The sequence below is a fragment of the Aulonocara sp. 'chitande type north' Nkhata Bay genome, linkage group LG2 (genome assembly GCF_057382095.1).
Source record: "Aulonocara sp. 'chitande type north' Nkhata Bay isolate Kocher_YH1m ecotype deep benthic linkage group LG2, A_spYH_male_GT1.1, whole genome shotgun sequence".
Taxonomy (NCBI): Eukaryota; Metazoa; Chordata; class Actinopteri; order Cichliformes; family Cichlidae; genus Aulonocara; species Aulonocara sp. 'chitande type north' Nkhata Bay.
This window is the reverse complement of record NC_141345.1, coordinates 3,696,622-3,720,569: the sequence shown is the minus strand read 5'-3', so window position 1 is coordinate 3,720,569 and position 23,948 is coordinate 3,696,622. Positions and strand designations below refer to the sequence as shown.

The following is a 23,948-nucleotide window of genomic DNA, read 5'->3' as shown; positions in this document are numbered from 1 at the left end:
TATCTGAACCAATTGCACCTGTAAAAATCTGTGCGGTATGGGGACAAAACGCATTTCAAAACAGTGGTGGGACTGCGACATTAGCTTCTCCGGTGTAAAAGACACCTATGTGATAAACTTCACCTTGTGATTATGTAACAGGAATGTGAGGTGGCATCTGGAAAAAAAATGCTCATCTGGTGCCAGAAGGGGGAAAGGACTTAATGTGGTTGGCACTCTCAAAACACTGCTGTAGAACTGGATGTGTCCTTTCAAGGACCTGAAAAACTTTCAAGGACCTGAGAAGTGTTCATGAAACTAAAACAAACTGATACGTTCCACTATCCAGTCTTAACTAGGTGGGTTATGTTCTCAGTTAAGAGTCCGATCCATCGGAGCTTGTTTTACATAACACCATCGTATTAGTCATATGCAACAAATATCTTATTAACTAATGAGGTTATGTAAACTGTAAAATGATAAAGCTGCAGGTATGTAAGAAAGCATAACAAGAATTTACTGCGGTTTTTATTTTTATGTGTTATCCTCCAGCCACTTACTGACTTCCAAATGCATATTTAATCAAGTCAAAGGAAAGACCTCCGAATATATATTTAGAAAATGCGCATCTCGGATGTGAATGGGATAACGCATAGCTCTGCAAAGGCAACTGAATGAGAGCAACAGCAAGATGGTGCGCGCCATGCAGCACAACCTCCTGCTTTAATTCTTCTCCGCATCGACATCACAGCTCACATGCTGACTGCATTCATGGATCGAGCAGCTCGTTTTCACCACAGCCGTCATACGCGGGTCAAAAAACAATTGTCCACTGTGTGAACGGGCGCTGTAACTGGTAGAGCGCTCTCACGTTGTGTATCCTGTTGATTCTATCTGCCGAGTGTTTAGAGGAGCAGAGCTCGACCGTGAAAGCCTCAGACAAGAAAACCTGGTCGCCAAAAGCCACACTGGATGGGATTACTCTCGGGGTTTGTTAGACACTACAGCTCAGTGTATTATTCACTTGAATTTTTCTTGACTGAAGACCTGTGGGGAGCAAAAGTGCGCTCCATTTCGCAGCTTTTTGCTCGTCTCCCTTGTCACAATAGAGTAGGTCGTGATTTTTCGTATGCAACATAACGGGATTCATAGTGGGGACGTTTCCTTTCATCAATGTGCATTGATGTAGCAGAAAACGTGGAGGAGATAAGGTAGGTTAAAGCGCGGTGTTAAATCACTGGAAAGGCTATACGAAGATAGGCATGCGTATAGGCTGCTTCTTTGTGTTTATTGAAACTACATGAGGTCTTTGTCGTGTGGCGTGTGAGTGTGTCTATCAATAGTTGAATGTTTTCATTGATACCCAATTGAGAAACACCTTGCAGCACGAGAAGCTCCATTGTTACGTTCTTTGGCCCTGCTGTAACACCAAACGCAGCTGTTGTGTTATGAGAGAAAATGCAATTTTGATGAATATTTCTCTTTACAGAAGCCTTATCTCATCACTTGGAATCTCCGGTCAGGATTTCATTGAGGACTGTCAGCAATTAAGGGGATTTCGATTCTTATCTAATTCGGGAATTACACATCCAAACTGGGATCTATGAGCGGAAAAGTGGCGAAGCCTAAAGAAGACAAGGATGCTTCCAAGGGTAAGAGAAGAGCCTTGGCTTGCACAGCTTGCTTTATCCCCAAATCACAGGTTTAAACGCGACCATGCGCTCATTCATTCCCTGCATGGTGCTCAAATCACCCTTTGAGGTTTGACTGAAAACAATACCAACCACTGGATGGTTCACCATTCCCAGCACGATGCATGTGGATATTGCTCTTTGAGATATGCTATTGCAGGCCTATACGCTGCACGATGTTTTGAGTTTGAGATCACATGCGTTTCTTGCCTTGACTTGGTGATCGTCAGAAACGCAGATGATTTAGCAAAGGCAATATGTTACAGGGTGTGTGTTACAGGATGTTAATAAGCTAACCAGTATAACCAGTGTAGCGATGGTGGTGGCATCCTATTGTGTCACTGGCATCCTGTTGAAAGGTCCCTTTGTGTTTCTCGCTCGTACACTGAGCCGCACACTCTCGTCACATCTGCACTGCCACGACGCGCGGAGCCCTCTCGGTCTCGTAGCTCGAGTTTATGACCTGTGGCGTAACAAAGAGGCTCCGTATCCCTGAGAAAAAAGGAAGTAAACTGCCTTGGCATTGCCATGGAGACAGAATGGAGACAGGTTGCCAAAGAAACCTAGAGGGACTAATCGCAACCGTTCCGTCCTGATGTGCGGGACAGCTTACGCACCGTCACACACGTTACTGCGTCTTTGTCCTCGTGCTCAGTTTTCTATTAAAAGATTTTAAAAAAACCACACACCAGAGAGGACAGGACTTTTCGCGTCAGTAAATATCTGGGTATTAAAATAAAATAACTTAAAAAATAACTCTTAATTGCAACCAGTAAAAACGGCTGTTTCCCAGGTTTAGTGACAGAATAAAATACCCAACACTCACACCGTGGCAGCGTGCCCATAACAGTCTTCCTGTTTACTTACAGTATAGAAATGCAATTGAATCTTCCTACTATCGTGTTCTGACTCCGCTTGAAGTGCTTACAACAAATCAATGAACTTATTGGCTTATTTTGGCAACACTGCTACCTGACTTTTGGTGTTACTATATATGGTACAGATGCATCCTAATCAGGGTACTACAGAATATTACAGTTTTTATTAACATTTAATCTTTATTAATAGGCATTAATAAAGTATTACTGCCTAGTGAGCTATTGAGCATACCTCATCCAAAGCTGCTTTCCTGGATGAGGGCACAGAAGGAAAGATTTGGTGTCATGGTGCATTTGTTGTTAAACCACTCTACTTCTCAACCTCCGTGGTTAATTTGTTGATGCATTTAACAAAACATATAATGGAAAAATAGATATTCTTTTGATATTATATAACCTTTAGATCCATATTATGTCTAGTATGTCTATAGTATGTCTTTTTAATGTTTATAGTATAAGATGCTTGACAACTAACTTCTGCATCTAAAATAAAACACCAGTAAGGGAAGCTTATCAGTTTTTTTGCTGAATGTGCAGTGAGTAAAACATGCTTTAATTGATTTCAAGATTAACCTCCACGGGAGCTTTTGTTCTTGTCTCCCACTGGAAATCAATGGCACGCTCTCTGGAAGCGCTATCGCCAAAACTATCAGATGACAGCAAAACATCTTCAACTTAACTATGAGTGTTCACTAAGGCTTGTCTCCTTTTATAAATTTACAGAAAAACACACAAATGTGGTGTAGCTGACGTGCTTTCATGTGAGAGGAAAAAAATAGAAGGGGCTCGGGGGAGGACAGTAGACTGTGAATTGCTGAGAGGGTCATTTGGTACCAGCTGCCCTCCATCAGAGACTTGAATTGCACAAGAGCCGAGAACCGCATGGGGAAAATCACCACCGACCCTGCCAATGTTGGCAACCACCTGTCCCACAAATTATTTCAGGGAAACAGTCCATTAAAGCCGGAACCACCTGCCATCTCCACAGCTCCTTTTTCACCCTGCAAGCTGTTGGACTGCAGAAGCTTCTCACTGCCCTGCTTTTTTTTAACAGAGTGATACCCCCTTTTTTCTTAATTTGAAAAAAGAATCTCTCTTGCCAAGCTGCTTAAATTACCTATGATGGCATATTTTAATTTTATTTTAGTAGTATGTCTTTTGCAGTTGTAGTTTTCTGAATGCTTACATCTTTACAAAAACATTATTTGGTTAGAAAAAAAAAAAAAAAAAGAGGGGTCGAGCATGAGCATCTCGTTTTTGCATCTACAGACAGATTTAAATCCTGAAAAGTACAAGTAATGTTCTCTGTGGGGGTCCTAGTAGTAGTCATACCACAAAGACATGCTATTCAAGCTGCCACTCAGTAAGAAAGTCACTTTTTGTTACAGGGTGTTTTCTTGGTGACTCAGTTTTGTGACAGGGCACTGTTTTCTCTCTCCGACTCCCTCAGGGATTTATTTTGTTAGCAAAGCATGTGAAAACAGAAAACATGCATAGACTGAAAGAGAGAAACATGGCTCTGTGTAGAGTACCAGTATCAACACCAGTGAATCACGTTGTGTTAGTTTCTCCTTGTCCTTCTGAAGCTTAGTTGTGCGGACAAAGTGATGTGTCAAAGCATGACGTATACACTCGCTCGGCTTTATAACTTTCCAGGGCTTGAAGCCTCTCTCAGATAACTCTCGTGCATATGCATTAACTGTTGAGATGATTAACTCTCCATTGGTTATACAAACATTTGCACCGTATGTGTTTTACTTTATGGTCCAATTTAACGTACATTTCTCTGATTGCTTTTTATCATCATTTTGCTAATTTATCATTATAATCAGTTAAAGATTCCATATTTCTGAAAAAAACAACAACTTTGTGCTTCTGTTACTTTCCTCAGACTTGATCCTAGCGCAGTGCATTGATAAACCCCCTCTTTGGCTATGAGTGTCATCCAGTCGATTCATGTCTGCCTCAGACTGCAGGACAAAGTGCAGAAGAAGACATAAGTCTTGCATATTTGCAGGGAGATTAATTCAGCTCAGCGCCAGCCACAGAAATGAATCAATAGATATGCAGAGAACAGTTTGGAGCTGCTTCATTAATCACAGTGCAGGCAACTCTATCCTCCACAACACTGACACCTGCTCTGGTCTCATCAGCAAAACCAAATACTGTCTACAGTGTCATTAACTTCTTTTAATCTAATGAGGCTCTTCAAGAATCTCCTTTGAACAATATGTGGTGAAGGGAGGATCCACTACTTTAATCATTAAGACTCTATTAAATGCCTTCAGCACCCGTACTGTTGTGAACTCTCTCGGGATGTTTTAACAAAAATAAGACACAGCATGCAGTGACAGGATTGGCATTTGTGAGATCAACTTGTAGTTAATAGTTTGACATGCAGGGGTCGAACAAAAGTCACGCCAGGGTGAAAAATGACTCCAAACAAAGTTTCAACATTGTAAACTCACAGGATTTTCTCACATTTGTCTGGCTCAGATTCATAATATTTATTCAGCATACTGTATCAACACAAAATGAATCTTTTCCCCCAGTTTATGTCCTTTTTAGTGACTGTCCTACCAAAATTGTGAAGTTTAAGTAGCTTAACATTCCCTTGATATTGAAGTGTTTGGATATTCTAATCTTGTCAGAGTATGTCAGGATCTGGTAACATGAATGAACAGATTATAGATTGTCTTTTCTTTTCTATGTCAATCCAAACAGGTTATGTTCTTCATTACACTACAAGTCTGTACCATACTCTGTCCCAACTTTGTCCCAACTTTGAAGTTAGTGACAAGTGTTAATGTGTGAAAGTGCGTGGTTCTGCACTGTCAGATGCTTTACTTGTACTGACGCAGATCCGGCTACACGACCTCAAGGAAACTGGCTCACCTCCTGAGCGGAGTCTAATGCCACTCAGATCTCCGAGTGGCATCAGTGATCTGCCACTTTCCATTGCTGAATTGTGTGCTCCTAAGCTTGGGTTTCTGACTCAGGGTCCCCTGTGACTGGTTTCTGGTGCGTGATTCATTAGAGTTCCTAGGATGTTTTTTTCTTTCACATGAAAGGTGTGTTTTGGTTCAGCATGACAGCTGCATTGTTGGAAATGGTTATGTATTGATCATTTAGCAGTGAAATACATCTGAACGTATGTGTTTAGGATGAAGACATTTTAATCGTATTAATTTCTCAACTTTGAAATGGAAACTATGCTATGTTTTACGTCATTGCTGCCAGAAATGTTCTGCCCCTAAAATCTCTAAATGCTTCACTGCGGGTGCATTAGTCTGCCTGCTGCTGGTAATCCACAGAGCTGCGTGTCTTCTGAGGTGAGGCTTTTGTGAGAGGCTGGCCTCCCTCAGAAAACAAACCCGCAGGTTGTTTGTGTAAGCTGTGTAAGCTGACCTAGTACTAAATTTTAAAGTTAAGTGACCACTACCAGCCGTGTGAATAAACTCATGTAAATAAGCTCATGTAATAAGCTCACGGGGTTGGAACATAGTACCTGAAATAGTTTTTTGTGCTTAAACGATGAGTGAAAAAAGGTCCCAAATGACAATTACGCTGCTTCCTGCTCTGCCTGGCTCTTCCTGTGAACCTCTTGCCATTTCAGAAAAGATCACATGAGTATTTTCAGACTGTAGAAGCATATGGCCGATAGAAAGGTTTTAAAGTGCCCCTATAGTTTATACTGCACTTTTCATTTTTCAACTAATCTTTGCAGTTTTATACTTTGAAATACCTGGTTGTTAATTTACACATGTCATTTGGCTTCCTCCATAAATATTGTGACTAAGAGGGGCTAAAGACATTTAATCCTTATTACTTAAAAAAGGCCATGAATGCTCTTTGCTGAATATCACAGCTGTTTAGCAAGCATGCGATTATCTGTTAATCTAATCTCAAAAATAATAGGCCATGTTTGTTTTTTTTAACAATGATAATAACATTTTTTTGAATATTATGTTCATTGTATTAACTTCCAATTCTTCCAATAAAAGTTACTCAACATGGTCTTGTAATTAACATTATCCCCCCAAATTAGGTTCAGGAGTAAGTATGTGTCCAGAGCTGAAAATTCTGACAGTTTGCTAACAACTAACTCATGTAAATATATGGGATGAAAAATAAGGCTCAATATACAGTACATGGGGTGTGCATGAATTGGCACAGGAACTGGGATGAGTAAGAATTTGTATGAGGATCCGGGATCTAAAGGGTTCTTATGATGTTCAAGGTAGTTTTTATTCCAGTTATTAAGGTAGTGCCATTATACCAGCACAGTAGATGGAAATTAAATGGAATACACAAAAAGAAGTTACTGACTTCCTTGTCACAGAACGCGAACAGATAAAATATCAAAATTAATGTTTTTTGCCATTTCGTATTTTTGACTTCTGCACAAAACGAGTGCGTTTTAACACAACAACAACATGTTCTTTTCCAAAGTCCTCTTCAGATCTGACTATGGCCTGCTAATGCTAACATGGTTCATGATAGTAATCTTACTTGAATCATTTCATCAAAAATGACTGTGTGTACTAAAAGTCTGACAGTAGGTTTGGGATTATTCACTACCTGTGGATTTTAGATTACTGCAGTTTAACTTTCAGAAATGCACTCCGTGCTACAGCAGTTAATCCCATCTAAAGATAATCCCCCATAATTGTGGTTGTGTGTGTCAAACTGGCTGATAACAAAATAAAAATCTCTCTCAATAAGGAAAGAACAGAAATATTTCAGATTGGGATTGCTGTGTTTTGCTTACTTAAAAAGTACGAGATAAACCACTTTTATGCAAGTGTGAGCTTCAGATTATTGGACCTACTTACACTTTCCTATAGCTGCTCATGTCAGTAAGCCAAGTTGAGGTTAGCCACCTTCATGTTAGCTCAGGGATTTAATGAGGGAAGAAGAACATTTTTCCCAGTGGTCTATTATCTGCTAAATTTAACAAAGATAAAATCAGCAGAAAATTGAATCATTTTCTGGTCTCCTTTCCGCTGCTGTTATAATGAAAGCATGTTTAAATGGCATTGCTTAGTTTCTTTTTTATGCTCATCATCTAGAGATGACAAATGGTAAACAGAATTATGTCCTTCTCATATAATACTGTTGCCAGGTGTGAGAAAATCCAGCTCTGATTGTTAATTGACTCAGCGCAGCTCTAGTGCTGTTAGCCCGACTGAGATGAAGGAAAGCGTTCATCTGTTCAACTGAGCATGTGGCAGGAGTGACTCATTTGTGTGGAAAGCCTTCACGCCACCTTGGGCTCACATACAGTTTGTGGAGGGTATGCAACACGTGCAGTTCTGCAGAAGCTTTACCACAGATGTTCTTTCCAATTATCCCCAAACATATGGAACCAAGTGGATCTTTTATTGCTGAGCAATTTGTGCTTCTAAGTATAGACATTGTTAATTACATTAAGCACATTTTAGCAACATATTTTTAACTGTAAATACTGTACTTACTACAACAGACAATGAATGAGGAGCTATTGGATGTTTTGAGGGCAGAAAGAGGTCACAGAAGCAATTACAGCATCCCAAGGTTACCATAGAAACCATGTGTCCTGTCATCCATGGAGCCTAGTGGGACGGGAACAGTGTCACATAAAGTTATTGTGAAATAAAGATTCAAAAGGGGACATTTTCGGCTCAGAGTGACAGCACTGAAATGTTTCTGTTAATGCTTTAACATCATGTCACGTTCAAAGGTTTCATGGCCTTGGTTTCTGTATTTGAAATGATGCTCAGGATTAATAGTTGCTCTGCACATTAACTAATTAAAGTTGATGATAATTATAAAGGGGATTAAGCCGAGGTAGGAAAGGGACAAGATAAGGATGAACCAGTGGTAATAAACAGGATCTACAGGCTGAGCAGGTCTGGGAAACAGCATCTAACTGGCCAGCAGTGCTTATGGTAAGGGCAAATGATTGCCTCAGGTTTGAACAGAATGCAGATTAGTGATTGACAGTCTCTTAATGCCGGACAAGGCTGTAGTCTCTGTAGAGTGAATTCAACCGGAAGACTCCAAAGCAGCAGACCACCATCTCCTCTGCAAAACGTGCAGAGAATAGTTTAAAGGATTACCAGCTTCTTGCTCTCCTCCAGTCCTGCAGCTGTTTCACACGCAAGTTACAGGCAGGGCCACACTTCAGCTTGCATCAGTGATCTACCTTAGCAGTTCACTGGATGTCTATGAGAAAAACATATCAGTGTTGGAAGCACAAGGGTAATACTTAACTGATCCAATATATTGTTAGATTGGGAAAGACAAAAGCATTTTTTATGAAGTATGATCTAAAGTGTTCATGAGCTTATACAGTATTTTCTACTATAAGATAGCATCTGTTTTTAATGTGGTGCCATGTAAGGGCCCGAAGATCACAAGCGTTCAGTATTTGATTTTCTGCCTGATCCCTTGCGCACAGAGATTTCTCTGAAATCTTTAAATCATATTATGGCGCCTAGATGATGAAATTTCCAAATCCTTTGCAATTTCATTCTACAACAAGAATTATTTATTCATTTACACAGTTTCCTTAAAAATTTTTTTCTCAAAGAGTCAGACTTTGATGCTGAAAGCTTGTCCAAGCTTTTGGTATCCCTAACCCTACTTTATTAAAATATGTTTCTGGCATCTAATTCAATAGCAGCACATATTTTGTCTATTTTAAAAACTGGCTATAACATTAAAAGGATCATTTTTATTGGGCTGGAATAAAACCCTTTGAGCTTGGGTCATGACAGTGATGATATATGGCAGAGAAAGGAAGGATAATACATTCTTAGGAAACTATTCAACAGAAAGAACTTTCAAGAATTTAGAAATACAACATATTAAGCCTTGAAGACGTAAATGCCACAGCCACTGAAATGTTGGTAATGTGCCTTTATGTGCATTTGGAGTAATATTTTAGTACTCACTGTGTGAAAAAGATGACACAAGTGTTAAATGTGAGTGGGCCTTCTGTTTCAAAGATGTGAGAAAGAAGAAAGAAGAAAGACATTGTTAAGATGACTGCTAAATATAGCAATGCTCCTTCACTGGTCCCTGAAGCCAATTTTACACAGTCTGGAGCAGTGAACATCACGGCTGCGCCTGCCTCCTTTTCATCAGGGAGACATCATTTACATAATGAGACGCTGCCACGGCAACAAAGCCCCAATAAGCATGGAAGTCGTCAGTCATGGGTGGAGGATATCGAGGTGGCTTGCTTACATGCACTGAACGCAGCGCTGCAAATGTGCATGCTGTGACCCAGACAAAGAAAAATGCATGCTGATACACAGCTCATTATAAAATGAAAAGGGAAAGGCAACAGTAAATTAGTGCCCCCTATTGTTTTTTTTTAAATAAATTTGTAATTTGAATAACATTTTATTAGTGCTTCTAACAATTCAAAAGTATATGTAAGGTTTAGCTCCCGAGCTCTTCATAGATTATGTTGCCCAGGATTATATAGTGAAAACCAGTTAAAACTAGCACAACACTGACCAACCAGAGTGGTAGAATGCCCTCTCCGCATGAAATCATCATCACGCTAATAGCCCGATAAAATCATATAACATAAGAAGGAAAACTTTACAGTTTAATGGGCAACTTTTACTCTTAATTGTGAATCACATTTTTTCCAGTACTTACCAGAAAAAAAAGCCACAGCCAGAACATCTTCTGATAAACTGCCCTGAAGTTAGTCTGGCATTGACAGACAAATGCAAAATAGTTTTCATCTTCTCAGTTCAGTTGAAATCTTCTTCAGGGTTTATTAAAGGCATAGGCCGCATGTCCCTGGGATGTTACTGGACAGCTCAGCTACTAATCAGAGAAAGAAACAAAACAAAACAGAGATGATGTGAAATAGCACTGATCAACAGAGGAATGTCAGAGATGCTAGTCATCATATCAACCCTTATAATTGTTGTGATTGACCTTCAGCACAGAAAAGGGTGGATGGAGGTTTGAAAGCAAGGGGAACGAGATCCATTCTGTAAGAGTAACACGAAGTCTCACTGGAAACACGAGGGCCAGTCTTAACACAGTCTTTTCCAGGCATTCCTGACACAAACCATAGCACTTTAAGTACTACCCTACCAGAAACTTTTGTACAAGCTGCGTTAGGATTGGATACTTGATAATGTGGAAACGGTTAAAACTGCTTGAAAGCAAACACCGTGGTGCTACAGTTTCCCCACCGTTAACCTCATAGTCAATGGACATTTAGCCAGGCGGCAGTGTGATTCAGTTTCCTGCCTTAAAACTTTTTTCTTTGTTTTGCCAGATGTCATTAGAGATTCTCTGTACTGAATGATCACATCGTTTTCAATGTAATTAGAGGAGACAAGTCTCTGCCTACACTGCAGCACTGAGATAGAGAAAGACAAAAGAGATGGAGAGTTAAGAGAGAGAGACAGCGGGAGAGAGAGAGAGAGAGAGAGATGGCAGTCAGTGATCTAACAGTAATACATAACAGGAGAACTGGCCAGCATAAAGAAGATGAACAGTGCTGTAGGCGAGATGAAAAGGTTACGTGCAATAATGCCAAAATATTTCAGCTTTGCTTAAAGGTTACAGTGGAAAATTAGGACAAAGACAATGTTAAATTGCTTCAGTTCCTTTGGTTACTGGGGGACCTTGCGCAATATCTTATAGTAGCAATGTCACCTAAAATAAAGCTGATTCCAGTTTTATTTAATTTTATATTTCTAATCAGTAATAGATGTGTATAGTTTCAGAAGAGCCGATGAGAACACCAATGTGTCCTGCACAATGCTCTGCAGTTGTGTACCCACTCCTTTGTGTTCCTGACCTTTATGTCATGTGTTTGCTGTGCTGTGTAATCAAGTGGTCACTTGTTTCCCCTGGTCTTATAGAACAAAGACGTGACTCTCGCACCAACATTTAGAACATGTTTGACAGAGCAGGAAATAAACTGAAATCCCCAAACAGCAGAGTCAGAAATAGCTCTTGTTTTCACATGGTACAAGTGTGTGTGTGTGTGTTAATGCTTTTTATGTCTGGTCTGCCAGAGTTATCTTAGGATTTTGCAGGGCTTTCTCTGTTCGGCTATACTCTGTAAATCAGAATTGACAGCATCTGGCGTCAGTTTATGATGTAGATTTAATGTGATTTTCTTTCATGTTTGTATTGTGATAGTATTCTGTGTATTATACTATGCACATACAGATCGATATACAGCCTGTGTAGAAGACTGTTGGCTTTTCGGACACATTTGAGCAAGTAAACATTTAAAAAAAATTACCTGAAAATGTGACACAGAATCAATTAGAATTTCAATGAGAGAAAAAGCTGATGTATTTCATGGAAAAGTAAGAGTAGTCTACATCATTCTTTAGTCTATATTATTCAAATATAGAAATGTTAGTGTCACAGGATTCAGAGTAGGTGCTAATGATTAGGGAGACTTATTTAACTCCATGTCATCAGGTGTTTTTTGTGCTGTTAAAGTGTGTGATGTCATCTACCAAGACCTAAGCTGCTCCACGAGAACTTCAGGGAAAAAACTGGTTGTGGATGCTCGCGAGATTATTAGTGTTTCACACGACTGCCAACTTGTATAAATACAAGAACATACATTTTGATGAAAAAAGTCTGCCATAACTCAAAAATGTCTTCTCATCTGTAGGCAGTTGTCACAACTGATGGTGTCAAATTGGATACATCTTTAATTGTAAAGAGGTTTTACAAACAGGAAAGATTATTTACAATAAGAATGTGCTCTGGACAGATGAATCAGTGACATAGTTGCTTTGAAATGGTAGTATTTGGAGTTGCTTTGCTGACTTGGCGACTGGGGAACATTACGTGATTTAACTGTGAATTTCACATCATATCAAAAAAGTGCTTAAACTGTAAGTATACCTTTGATCCTAAGCACCACTAGCAAATCCACCCAGGGATGGCTCAAGAAGAAGAAATGAAGAGTTATGGAATGGGTAGTCAAAGATCTGAATTCTGCTGAACTGTAGGATATTTGAAAGAGAGCAGCACATGCAAGCAAAAGCTCAAACATCTTAAACTGAACTGAAAACATTTTGGAAGGAAGAGTAGCAAACCCTTTCAAAAGGACCATTTCCTGGTGGATGAGGCTGAACTGGCTTCAAAAGCTGAGGATGTGCTTACTTTTTCTGAAGAGGAATTTTACATCTATTGATACTTTTGCTAAATAAATCTTTGCTTTGTTCACTATATGTGCATTTTAAAAGAAAACATTATCTTCCATGCTGATAAATAAGGTAAATAAGGTATAAAATTGGAGACTTTCACAGGTTCCAATTTTACAGATTTCTTTATACGTTGAAATCTAGATTTGGACAAAATAAAAAATTGGAAGAAATCCCCTTGAACTCTAATACTAATAATGATTAAAATGATCAATACTCAAATATCAGCTCTAGTGCTAGCATCGCTAAAAAAAAAGAAGACAAAAATGAATTCAGAGAGTTGGCATCTTACGAAAAAGTGAATTATGGTTTATTAGATAAATTGCATCAATATGATTGTATTTGGTCTCCCTTTACAAGCTGGCTTTCTGTAACTTGATGGACAGAGGAGTAATGAGAGAGTGGTGGTGTGGGGATTGGTGTGCAAAGAAAGAATAGGATAATCTCCCTTTGTTTTTTTATTTTTTTTAAATTATTTATTTATGTATTTATTTTTTCAGTTCTGTTATTGAAGTTTAAAATGAAATAAAAATTGCTGATGATAAAAAAAATGCATTCAGGGGACATGAAAACATTCACATACTCTCTCACGGTTACTTTATTAGGCACAACTGTTCAACCATTTGTTAACACAAATATCTAATCTGCAAATCGCATGGCAGTAACTCTGAGCTTTTCTGGTAAAGACAACCTGCTGGAAAAAAAAAGCATCAACATGGGGAATAAAGGTGATTTAAGTGACTTTAAATGACTTAATGGGCGTGGTTGTTGGTGCCAGATGGGCTACTCTGAGAATTTCAGAAACTGTTCATCTACTGGGAATTTTCCACACGAACATTTCTAAGGATTACAGAAGATGGTGCAAAAAAGACAAAAATATCCAGTGACGGAAGTTCTCTAGGCAAAAATGGCTTGTTGATGACAGAGGAGAATGAACAGACTGCTTTAAGACTGTAGGAAGTCAACAGCAACTCAAATAACCATCTGTTACAACCAAGGTGTGCAGAAGAGCATCCCTTTTCGTGCACCATATTGAATCTGAAGTAGTTCTGCCTTGTATCAGTGGGTTATGCTCACGGCGATGATAAAATGGTTTGGAGAATATTTTCTTGGTACACTTTGGATTCCTTATTACCAGTTTGAGCACTGTTTAAATTTGACAGCCTACCTGAGTATTGTTGCTGACCATGTCCGTCCCTTTATGACCACAGTGTAACAATTTCATGACATTAAAATCAGTGTACTCCAATGGCTCCCCACAGTTACAAAATCTCAATCCAGTGGTACACCTCTGGGATGTCATGGAATGGGAGATTTGCATCATGAGTGCAAATGTGCAAATTTAGAGCAAATGTGTCATGTTTTCATGTCAATATGGACAAAAATTTCTGAGGAATGTTTCCATCAGCACCTATGGATGAATCTGTGGATGAATCTATGCCATGAAAAATTAAGTCAGCGCTGAAAGCAAAATTGGTAAAACTTTTGAGGTCCACCGTGGATGGAAATATTGAGAAACAAGAACATTTGTAGATTCACACATGATCCTAGTTCCACAGGATTACATCATGCTACCAATAAAAACAAACAAATCACTTAAAAAAAGTGATTTATACATTTCATTCTGTCTTTTGGTATCAAGTGCTGAGATGAGCCTTGTGAATGATATAAATAAATCTGATTGTCTCCCATGCTTCTGATTTGATGCATTGTGTATGTTGGTGTGTCTGTTCAGAGACTGTACTTGAACCCTGTGGGCTTATTTGGTAGGAGGAACAGAATGTGTTGTTAACACTGTGTGGAGGCAGTCCTCACACTTTCGCTAAAATCATCACACCCATTAAAAAAAGCACTTGCATGGCTTCTCAGCTGTGAGACACTAGAAAACCAAAAAATAATATAAAAGTAATATTTTTGTCTGTCAGGTCACTAAAAATGATTGCCATTATTATTGTTTCTTGCTTTTTTTAATCTTAAAAACAAAACAAAACAAAAACACAACTGTTGGCAGTTATTGTTGAATGAAATATAAGGACTTTCTGTTAATGAACATGTATGTTTTTGTTACAGATGTACAGGGCTGTAATGCATTGACAAAGCAAATGTTTAATTATAGTAGCAACTGTAAAAATGGTTTTCAGCTGAATCCATTAACTCTTTTGTTCATTCATGGGTCTTACATTATGATTTCGTTCCCTCACAAATTGTGAAATGTTCAGGCATGATGCACACAACATGCTCTACAAATCCAGTTTCTCTCTGATGAATATGTTATCTAATTTTACATAGTATAGACGTGTATAGGTTGTGCTTGTGTGAGTGGGTGGGTTGATTCTCAACAATTTATGCTTCAAAGCTCAGAGGCACAGATGGCTGCTCAGTTTTGTTGTTGAGTTGCTCTACCGGTTTCTTGTCTTTGGCTCTGGGTTGCCATCCTGTCTTGGCCTTGGCAAAACAATAGTACCCACCTACTCATACAATCCACATTTACACACGTGCATGCACGCACACACATACACACACACAAACACAAGCACAAACACATACTTGGAAGTATCTGGTCTTTACCCTGCAGGCTAATCAAGCTGCCTACTCTGTAATAACCACCAACCCTGCTGCATCAAGTGACCTGACCCCTGCCAGAGTCCAATCCAGCATGCTAATCGCTGTGACAGGCAACTTAGCTCAGCAGTTTTTTCATTAAATTTAATAGAACCATGTTGTTTTGCAGAGTTGTGTATACTGTACCCAAAATACACAGTAAGAGAAACTTAGCTTAAAAATCTCTATGACACAACTTACCTTCATAATCCAATGCAACTTTATCTCCTGAAATTATATGATTTTTTTCCACATATTTATTTGCTTATAAACTGTAATGTTTATAAAGACTTTTGAACCTTTATAATCTTTCTCTTGCCACTGAACTGCAATGTTGGAAGGGAGTCCCAGTCCCTTATTGAGTAATTAGCCATTACCTTAATAATAAAGCACAAATTACCCACAGATTGGTAGCACAAATTGAATAAAGGAAGCGGTGCAAATTTGCCCTGCCTAAACCTGGCCCTAGCGATCCACAGTTTATACCGAAGAGAGAGTTGAATGATGAAAAAAGTGGAATTTATCGTTGTGCAGTTGATGACTGCTGCTCCGGCACTTCTCATCCTGCTCTGAATAAGACTAAAAACCCTAGTGGGATGCGTATATATTTGCATGTGTGAGCAGCTGTGTAGCAGTGCAGAAGTGTTTTATTTAATCATCTCTCTATTTGCTCTTCTTTGTAGCACATTTTTAGACAGATAAAAAGCTGAGTGTGTACTGAAGGCAAAGCAAAATTCTTTCAATACACCTTACAGATGGAATGTGAACACACACAGAAATACACACACATGCTTATACTACACTGTAGCATGACGTGCAACATGAGACATGGTAGTATTATGCAGCGTAAACACAGTGCAGTGGATTAATTATCACATGGCTGGGGTACCTCTATTAAAATCCAATAGGCTGCTATTGTATTTAGCTTGCTGATAATGCTAATGCAATATGAAATGTTCTCCCAATGTAGAGTATGTTTTCTCATTTTCATGCTTCATACAATCTATGTATAGATTCAGTCTGTTCTGAAGTCCTTTTTTTTCCTGCATTTCAGTTGTTCATTATTTATTAGCTCCAATTTCAACATGATCAGCTCAGTTTCTGTCGTGCTGGCAGAGCAGGGCAGATACACGAGCACACGAGCGTAATACAGTGCAAAAAATGACGTAGACGACTACGTTGTAGACTTTACCGGGATGAAATTGAGGACCACAATTCTAACTTTAGTCTTGCACACTGAAGAATGTGGCACACCCAAAATGCATGGCCACTTTTGTGTTAATCATTTAATTTAATTTATTTAATTTGTTTATCAGTTATTTTCTGTGGCTATTAATATCCAAAATGACTTTGACAACATGACCAACCTAACCAGTGCATTATTTTGTCACATAAACTGTATAGAAGGTACAAAGAAATGGAGCAACACCCCAGGTGGAACTATTATTCCAAGACAGGTGCAACCCGGTTGCTTTAGGGGGATGGACTTCCACCCACGAGTCAGATGCAAGCTGAGAGGCAAACCGAGTGCACTGTCTTCATTGCTCCTGAACTTTACCTGTGTTTGCAGGGATTTCTTACGGGCCCCAGGAATGGTGCCACAATAACAAAGAAGAAATCCCTGCAAACACAGGTAAAGTTCAGGAGCAATGAAGACAGTGCACTCGGTTTGCCTCTCAGCTTGCATCTCTTATTCAAGTTTCAACAAACATGAACAGCATTAACAATATCCACGTGTGCATGACTTTTTCAGTCCCAGTGTCCATATCTGTCCATTTCCCCAAAGTCACAAGTAGAAAAATAAATGAATTCACACTCTACACGTTCCACTATTTTACATGTACTTCATGCGATCGCTCAGTCTAAGCAAAACAAAAGTACACACCTGCTCTTACTTAAGCAGTTGGAAGCCACTGTAATCTACAATGAATTTACAGCAATATACGACTGTACAGATTCTGAATACTGAAATTGAGCAGAATTAGACACACATTTACAGCACACTGAGGATGAAATTCACTTTTGCATAACATGGACAACTTCTTTCTACTTCACATGTCATTAACACTCACATATTAAACAGCTATATACTTTTCAAACCTCAATGACACTTAACAATAAAACATCTTTGTATCATAAGCTTTATATAAAATAGTAAAGTGTGCGGGAGTACCAACCTTCATAATGAAAAGAAAATAAATCGATATGAATGACCTTCCTACAAGACAATGCTCTGGGCGCTAACGACCCACAATACAAAACATTACCGCGCCGTTTCTGCTAGCGGCCTGCGCAGCCTGACGCTGCTGTCTCACACTGATGCGAGTCGACCGCGCGGCAGTGCCCATAAGTGTTACAGGTACTGTTCTACTTCTTCACAAGTTAACATGGAGATAAAACATTGTTATGTACAAACAGTGGTAGTATTTCTTTACCAGGTACCAACCTGCAAACACAGGTAAAGTTCAGGAGCAATGAAGACAGTGCACTCGGTTTGCCTCTCAGCTTGCATCTGACTCGTGGGCGGAAGTCCATCCCCCTAAAGCAACCGGGTTGCACCTGTCTTGGAATAATAGTTCCACCTGGGGTGTTGCTCCATTTCTTTGTACCTTCTATACAGTTTATGTGACAAAATAATGCACTGGTTAGGTTGGTCATGTTGTCAGTCATTTTGGATATTAATAGCCACAGAAAATAACTGATAAACAAATTAAATAAATTAAATTAAATGATTAACACAAAAGTGGCCATGCATTTTGGGTGTGCCACACACTCCCCTACAAACCAAAAGTGGCTCCCGACACTTGCAATTAACAGTGTAAACTTCCATTAACTCTGAATCAAACTTTAACTCTTCACTCAATATACTCACAAATTACAAATACATATGGGTGTGCAATGATTTTCTACATTTTCTGAATACCCAACACTATATGTACCCAAGGTCCTATGCCCGTCTTAAACTCAGCAGCAGATCGGGTAAGTGACAGCGGAGTGTACACCAGGCATAATATGGATGGGTTGGACTGAATGCCAGTACGATTGTGGACACTGGTGCATATAGAACACTGGCTGTACACCCACAGAACTAACAGCAAGACGTGGCTGATACGTTGGCTGGCCAAGGGAAGAATAGGTCAGTATCTGGCCAGGTCTCCTCTGCCTTGTAGATCTCCTTAGTACGGGCTGAGGTTCAGGTTGAGACCCTTGAGTGTTTTCACTGGAGTCATTGGTCTGGGGCGCCAGCTGCTCTTCGCCAAACTCTGGTTCCTCCACAGGGGGCGAAATGTCATTCTCTCTCTCCTGCTCCATCTCTCCTACACTCACTCGGTCAAACTCTGATCCCATAGGAGCATCGCCACCCTGCATGTCACCAGGTGTCTCAGGACTAACCAATGACCCGCTCACTGGGACCTGATTAGGAATGTCCCGATTGGTCCTTAATGATTCTCTGGGTACCCGCAGCCAGTAACAAGGTGCCTCCTCATCCGTTTCAGATCCACTTGCCCTGATCTAGGATGGAAAACCACCTGTAGCCTCCGAGTGAGTCAATCAGGTCCTGTATGCGGGGGAGGGGGTGCCGATCTGGCACAGTCTTTTTGTTGAGAAGCCGGTAATCAATGCACAGGCGCAATGATCCGTCTTTCTTTCTCACACAAACAATAGGGGCAGGATATGGCGAGTGTGATTTTACAATCCACCCCTTCACAAGCAGCTCCTGTATATATTCTTTAACCTCCCTGTACAATGGCTTTGGGACTGACGCATAAGCCTTTTGGACTGGGGTGTCATCTTTGAGTCTAACTGACATTTGGAGAGAGGGTATACATCCAATGTCACTGCCGTCCCGTGCAAAAGCAGCTGATTCCTCATTCAACATTTTCTCGACTATTCTCTGCTGTTCTGAACTAAGGTGACTGAGGTCAACCGGTGGTCGCCACAGGTCAGCAGGGGAAGTGCCAGGAGAGGCCACATTAACTTCAGCCTTCAATACACAAGCTTGTGTTGGACCCCCATCTCCAACGTCCTGTTCGCCTGGCTCCAGAACTTTGGCAACATGTTGGATGGAGCCAAGTTGGGACCTCTTTGGCAGAGTGATTACTTGGTTTGTGTGGTTGGAAATTGGCACTCTAACAAATGGTTGTTTGGTGTTACTGATTTCCAACAATCCTTCCCCCACACTCAGCTGCTCTAGCGTGGCGCTATCCTCTAGTGGCTCATACAGGACAACAGGGTTGGAAATGTCAAAGGTAGATGGTACTTTACATCGCACATTTACCGTTTTACCAGGTGGAATATAAACATTTTCCTTCCCTACCCTAATGGTGGTTATACTGTGGTTTGACTCTTTCTGCAGATTGATAAAGTTGACCATGGCTCTTGCCTGTTCTTCCTCCACTCCTAGGGCTTTGCGGAGAAGGCTGAGGATCATAGTGTGTGCATCTGCATCACACTTATGACTATTAATCATCCCTTGGAGGACATTGGCTCCCAGTAGTGGCTGGGGGAGGGGGAGCTGGCTGATTAGGAAGGGTACTTCCATTGTAAGGTTGGGATCGGTGTTCCCCGGGAGATTAACTGTTAGCTCCACCCACCCATCATATGGGATTGGCTGTCCATTTGCTGCACACAGGTCAAGGCTTTCCCCAGGATCAAGAAGTTCTTGTAAGGGCCTCACTGCATATTGGGGAATGAACGTCTCCTTCCAGGATCTATCAATGATGCTCACTTGTGAGCCAGTATTAAATAGTACTGTCACAGCATAGCCGTTGACAAAACAATTTAGTAGGCTCTTTTTACCAATCAATGGCACTGTTTGGGCTGTACTGTCAGTAACTGCTTGGCTTTTCAGTGGGGAGGGCTGGCTTTCTTCTTTGCGGCGTTTTTTTCCCTTTCCCTTCAGACGTCTCAGTTTGCTAGTGGGCATTACTGAGTGGGACTGGGGATTTGGGATGGTCTCTGTCTGTCCCTCAACAGAGACCGGCTCCCGTTTCCCGGCTGGTTGGTTCGTTTTAAACAGCCAATTGCCCTATGCCCGGCATCCCCACACACAAAGCAGTGATTACAGTTTTCTGAGCCTTGCTGCATACATTTGGTGCAGCTGGGTATTTTACCTCTCCTTGCAGCTGAAGGTTGACTTGGTGGAGGAGTGAGTGCCTGGTTAACAAGAGGTTGGGTGCCATGGAATTGGTCCTGGCCTGGCGTTTGGAAAGGTGCAGTCTTTGATTGGGTTGTATGAATAGCTGCCGCTTGTTGGCCCATTAAAGTCGCAACCATGTTAGTCAAAGCCTCTACTTGTGCACTAAGCTGTTGGATCGCATCATTATCCCCACTGTTTGCACTCACATCCCCTCCTTCCACCTGGGGCCTGTTCTTCGTACCTCGCTAAGTAAGTTAGCTGGATTAGATTGTTGACGATTTCGCGTGATCCTGGATCGTTCGGTTCCCCGAAGCTCATCCGGGACTTGCTGTCATAGCAACAGAGCCGTAAGCGTAAACCTGCTCGGGAGCAGGTTTACTTTATGTAAACAGGATTAGATCGCGGCCACGCAGGTATGTCCGCTTCATTTATACGAAAGCAACAGCGATATTCCACCACTGTTTCACCATAAATAAATAACATCAATGTAACTAAAGATAATGCAGCACTTGATCCTTTTATTGATGTCACACAGATACATACAGGTCATTTCCTAAAAAAGGGAAATGTACTATTAACATTCTATTACATGTATGTGATTATTACAGATGTAATTCATATTTCAGAGTAGTAATTGTAAATTACTTCGTGTAATCAAGATGAGAGACCACGGCTATAAAAGCGAAGGTGGATTTGGGAAGCCTGTCGCAGCCATGTCCTGTCCGTATACGCGACCAAGCCATTGCGGAAGGTGCAAGATTGATAAGGAGAGTCCTCAGAATTCAGCGTATATTGCGGGATAGACAGGATCCTTTAGCTCAGCGCGACAGTGTGCTCATTGAGAGATATCGATATTCCCGTGAGGGTATTATTTACTTAACCAACTTGTTGACGAGGGGGTGCAGGACCACCACCTGTCTTTTTTTCCTCTGCCCTTTTCTTGGTTGCTGTTATGAACAAACTAACAGAGTATTACAGGCCAGTATTACCTTGCCAAGAGACGAAAAGCAATCTAAGAGATAAATATTACCATTCTGTAGAATACTCCTGTATTCCACTTTTACTTGTTCCCATGTTCTTGTGGGTCCTGTTGTGGCTCTAATGTGAAAGGGGATATAATATAACATATTATAATATAATATAATGCCATATGATATTGGACAATATAGTGTCATATGATAGATCTACCCTACCGCCTACTGGTGTTGGCCAGAGGGGCCGATGGCGCGATATGGCAGCCTGGCTACAACCGTAGCTGCCTCCACCAGTGTGTGAATGTGGGAGTGAATGAATAGTGGTATCGTACAGCGCTTTGGGTGCCTTGGAAAGCGCTATATAAACCCAATCCATTATTATTATTATTATTAAATTACCTACGAGTTTGATTTGTCAGCAACTTTCTGCCAGCCCCTCTCTCCTTGCTTTTGCAGCCTTTGCAGTGTTCTCTTGCGTTTTAATTAAACTCTGAAACTCCTGAAATCCCGCACTCAAGAGTTCTTGCTCTGCTGCCGGAAAATACCGTGCACGCCCCTTCGACATTTTCGCCGACCAATCAGCGGGTTGCCGATCAATGTTTCTACTATCGATGCGTAGCCCCTTTTACGACACCCAGTGATGTCACATTACTGCGTCCAGCTGTACTAATCGTCAACAGCAGGTGTGTTCGGGGAACCGGATTAGCGAGCTCACGGTTAGCGCGATGGTTTGGTCTTGGATGTGTCATTTGATCTTGGATGTAGTAAGCGACGTACGAAGAACAGGCCCCTGGACACTATGTGTATGTGTTGTTTTTTGACGGGGGGCATGACCTAACCTACGCTGGTGTTCATTTTCATCGCTAATCATCTTCATAACCTGTCTGAGAATCTCCTCATCAGTGACGTTGCTGTTTGAAAGGAGTGGCCTTAGTTGCTGTCTGATGTCAGTATGTTTTGTGCCCAGGCCTTGGTGGATACTGTGAAGAAAGACTTCCTGAATAGTTTTGGGTTCATAACGAATGTCTGTACTGACCTGTTTTGATTGGAACAGGATCTTCTGTTTGAGTCCAATCATGCGGTACAAGAACTGTTGTGGGGTTTCTTGTTCACTCTGTCTTGCACACATAAGCTCTTGGAACAATTCAGTGCTGGCCTTTTCACCCAGGTGTGATCTGAGAAAGCCCTTGAGTTCATTCACAGTGATTTCATCTTTGTTGATGAGCATATCCTTGAAGACACCTGGCTTTACAATTCTCAGTACAGCCCGGAGAACCTCAGTCTCTGTGAAACCCTCTCTAATGCCTTCATCTATCTGTTTACACATGCTGCTATAAGTTATGTCAGCATTGTGGTCCCCAATCTGGCCACCATGTACCTTAAATTCCCTCCGTTGGAGGTAAGAGAGGTCCTTTAAGGAAACCATTCTCTCAGTGGTTACATGTGATGAGGGGTGAGGTATTGCTGCATGTGTTACTGGGTCACCTATACTGTGTGCCCCACTAGGATGTGTGTTACTTGCATTTCTAAAATGCTGTGGCTCTCCACCCCGCTCATCATTTATGATTCTAGGCTGGGTTGGACTCAGATTGGTGGTGCAAGCCTGTGCACCAAAGTCAGTCTGCTGTGATGTTGTAGGCTCTCTGGGGATGGAAAGTAAGGGGGTGGTATGCTGTTGAGTGTTAGTAACTGGTGGTAACTGGCCTAAGGTAGCATGTGTCACTGTAGTGCGCTCGACTGTCTTAGCACTAACAACTGGTGACTCCAGTGGCTGCGCCACCCCATTAGCAGTGTTCAATAGGCCACGATTTTCAACCATACTGCATACAAGATCATTTAGCACCAGCAACTGACTCATTCCCTCATCCTCAGAATTTAACAAAGCATCTGACTGCATATAGTTGATAATGCAATCCACACAACCTTCTTCATCAGTGGACTCTAATTCACTACTCTGGCTGTCTGTGACCAGGTCCCTTGCGAGCTGATAGGCTTCTGCACCTGAAAGCTTATACAAGTTCTTTTTGATGCTCCAAACCAGCTCCTTGCGCGCTGCTGCCATGATGAGCTTCGACTAATGAGACACAGAGGTGCAGTTCCGTTGGTGGAGTGAAGACCCTCGTACAGATCTTGACTTCTCTTTGTGGACACCCACCAGCTGTCGTCTCAGCTACAGCGATGCCATCTCACGTTGACTTTCTGGTTCTAGTATCTCTGGACCCTCTTCCTTAGAAGACTCAACAGGAAGTGGATCCCGGACGAGCCCCCACAATTTGTTACGGGCCCCAGGAATGGTGCCACAATAACAAAGAAGAAATCCCTGCAAACACAGGAGCAATGAAGACAGTGCACTCGGTTTGCCTCTCAGCTTGCATCTCTTATTCAAGTTTCAACAAACATGAACAGCATTAACAATATCCACGTGTGCATGACTTTTTCAGTCCCAGTGTCCATATCTGTCCATTTCCCCAAAGTCACAAGTAGAAAAA

At 41.0% G+C, this 23,948-nt stretch overlaps 2 protein-coding genes across 6 annotated transcripts in view; one reads left to right on the top strand and one right to left on the bottom strand.

Annotated features, from left to right (window-relative positions):
• Positions 1-639: 639 nt before the first annotated feature.
• The window catches only part of fgf13a (fibroblast growth factor 13a), a 100,227-nt gene continuing 76,918 nt past the window's right edge, over positions 640-23,948 (top strand). Inside the window, exons 1-2 of one of the 2 annotated variants that reach the window (XM_086302447.1) lie at positions 640-1,190; positions 1,469-1,631. In XM_086302447.1, coding sequence (XP_086158573.1) covers positions 1,583-1,631 — 49 coding nt within the window. In that variant the 5' untranslated portion in view covers positions 640-1,190; positions 1,469-1,582. The remainder of the gene's footprint in view (positions 1,191-1,468; positions 1,632-23,948) is intronic. The other variant, XM_086302432.1, reaches the window with a different exon arrangement.
• Positions 5,646-23,948, bottom strand: part of LOC147337242 (uncharacterized) — a 30,026-nt gene continuing 11,723 nt past the window's right edge. For 2 of the 4 annotated variants that reach the window (XM_086302412.1, XM_086302418.1), the window contains exon 2: positions 20,701-23,779. In XM_086302412.1, coding sequence (XP_086158538.1) covers positions 22,205-23,521 — 1,317 coding nt within the window. In that variant the 5' untranslated portion in view covers positions 23,522-23,779 and the 3' untranslated portion in view covers positions 20,701-22,204. Of the gene's footprint in view, positions 8,756-9,486; positions 9,530-10,204; positions 10,379-20,700; positions 23,780-23,948 lie in introns of those variants that run through there. The other 2 variants (XR_015130563.1, XR_015130565.1) reach the window with 2 other exon arrangements.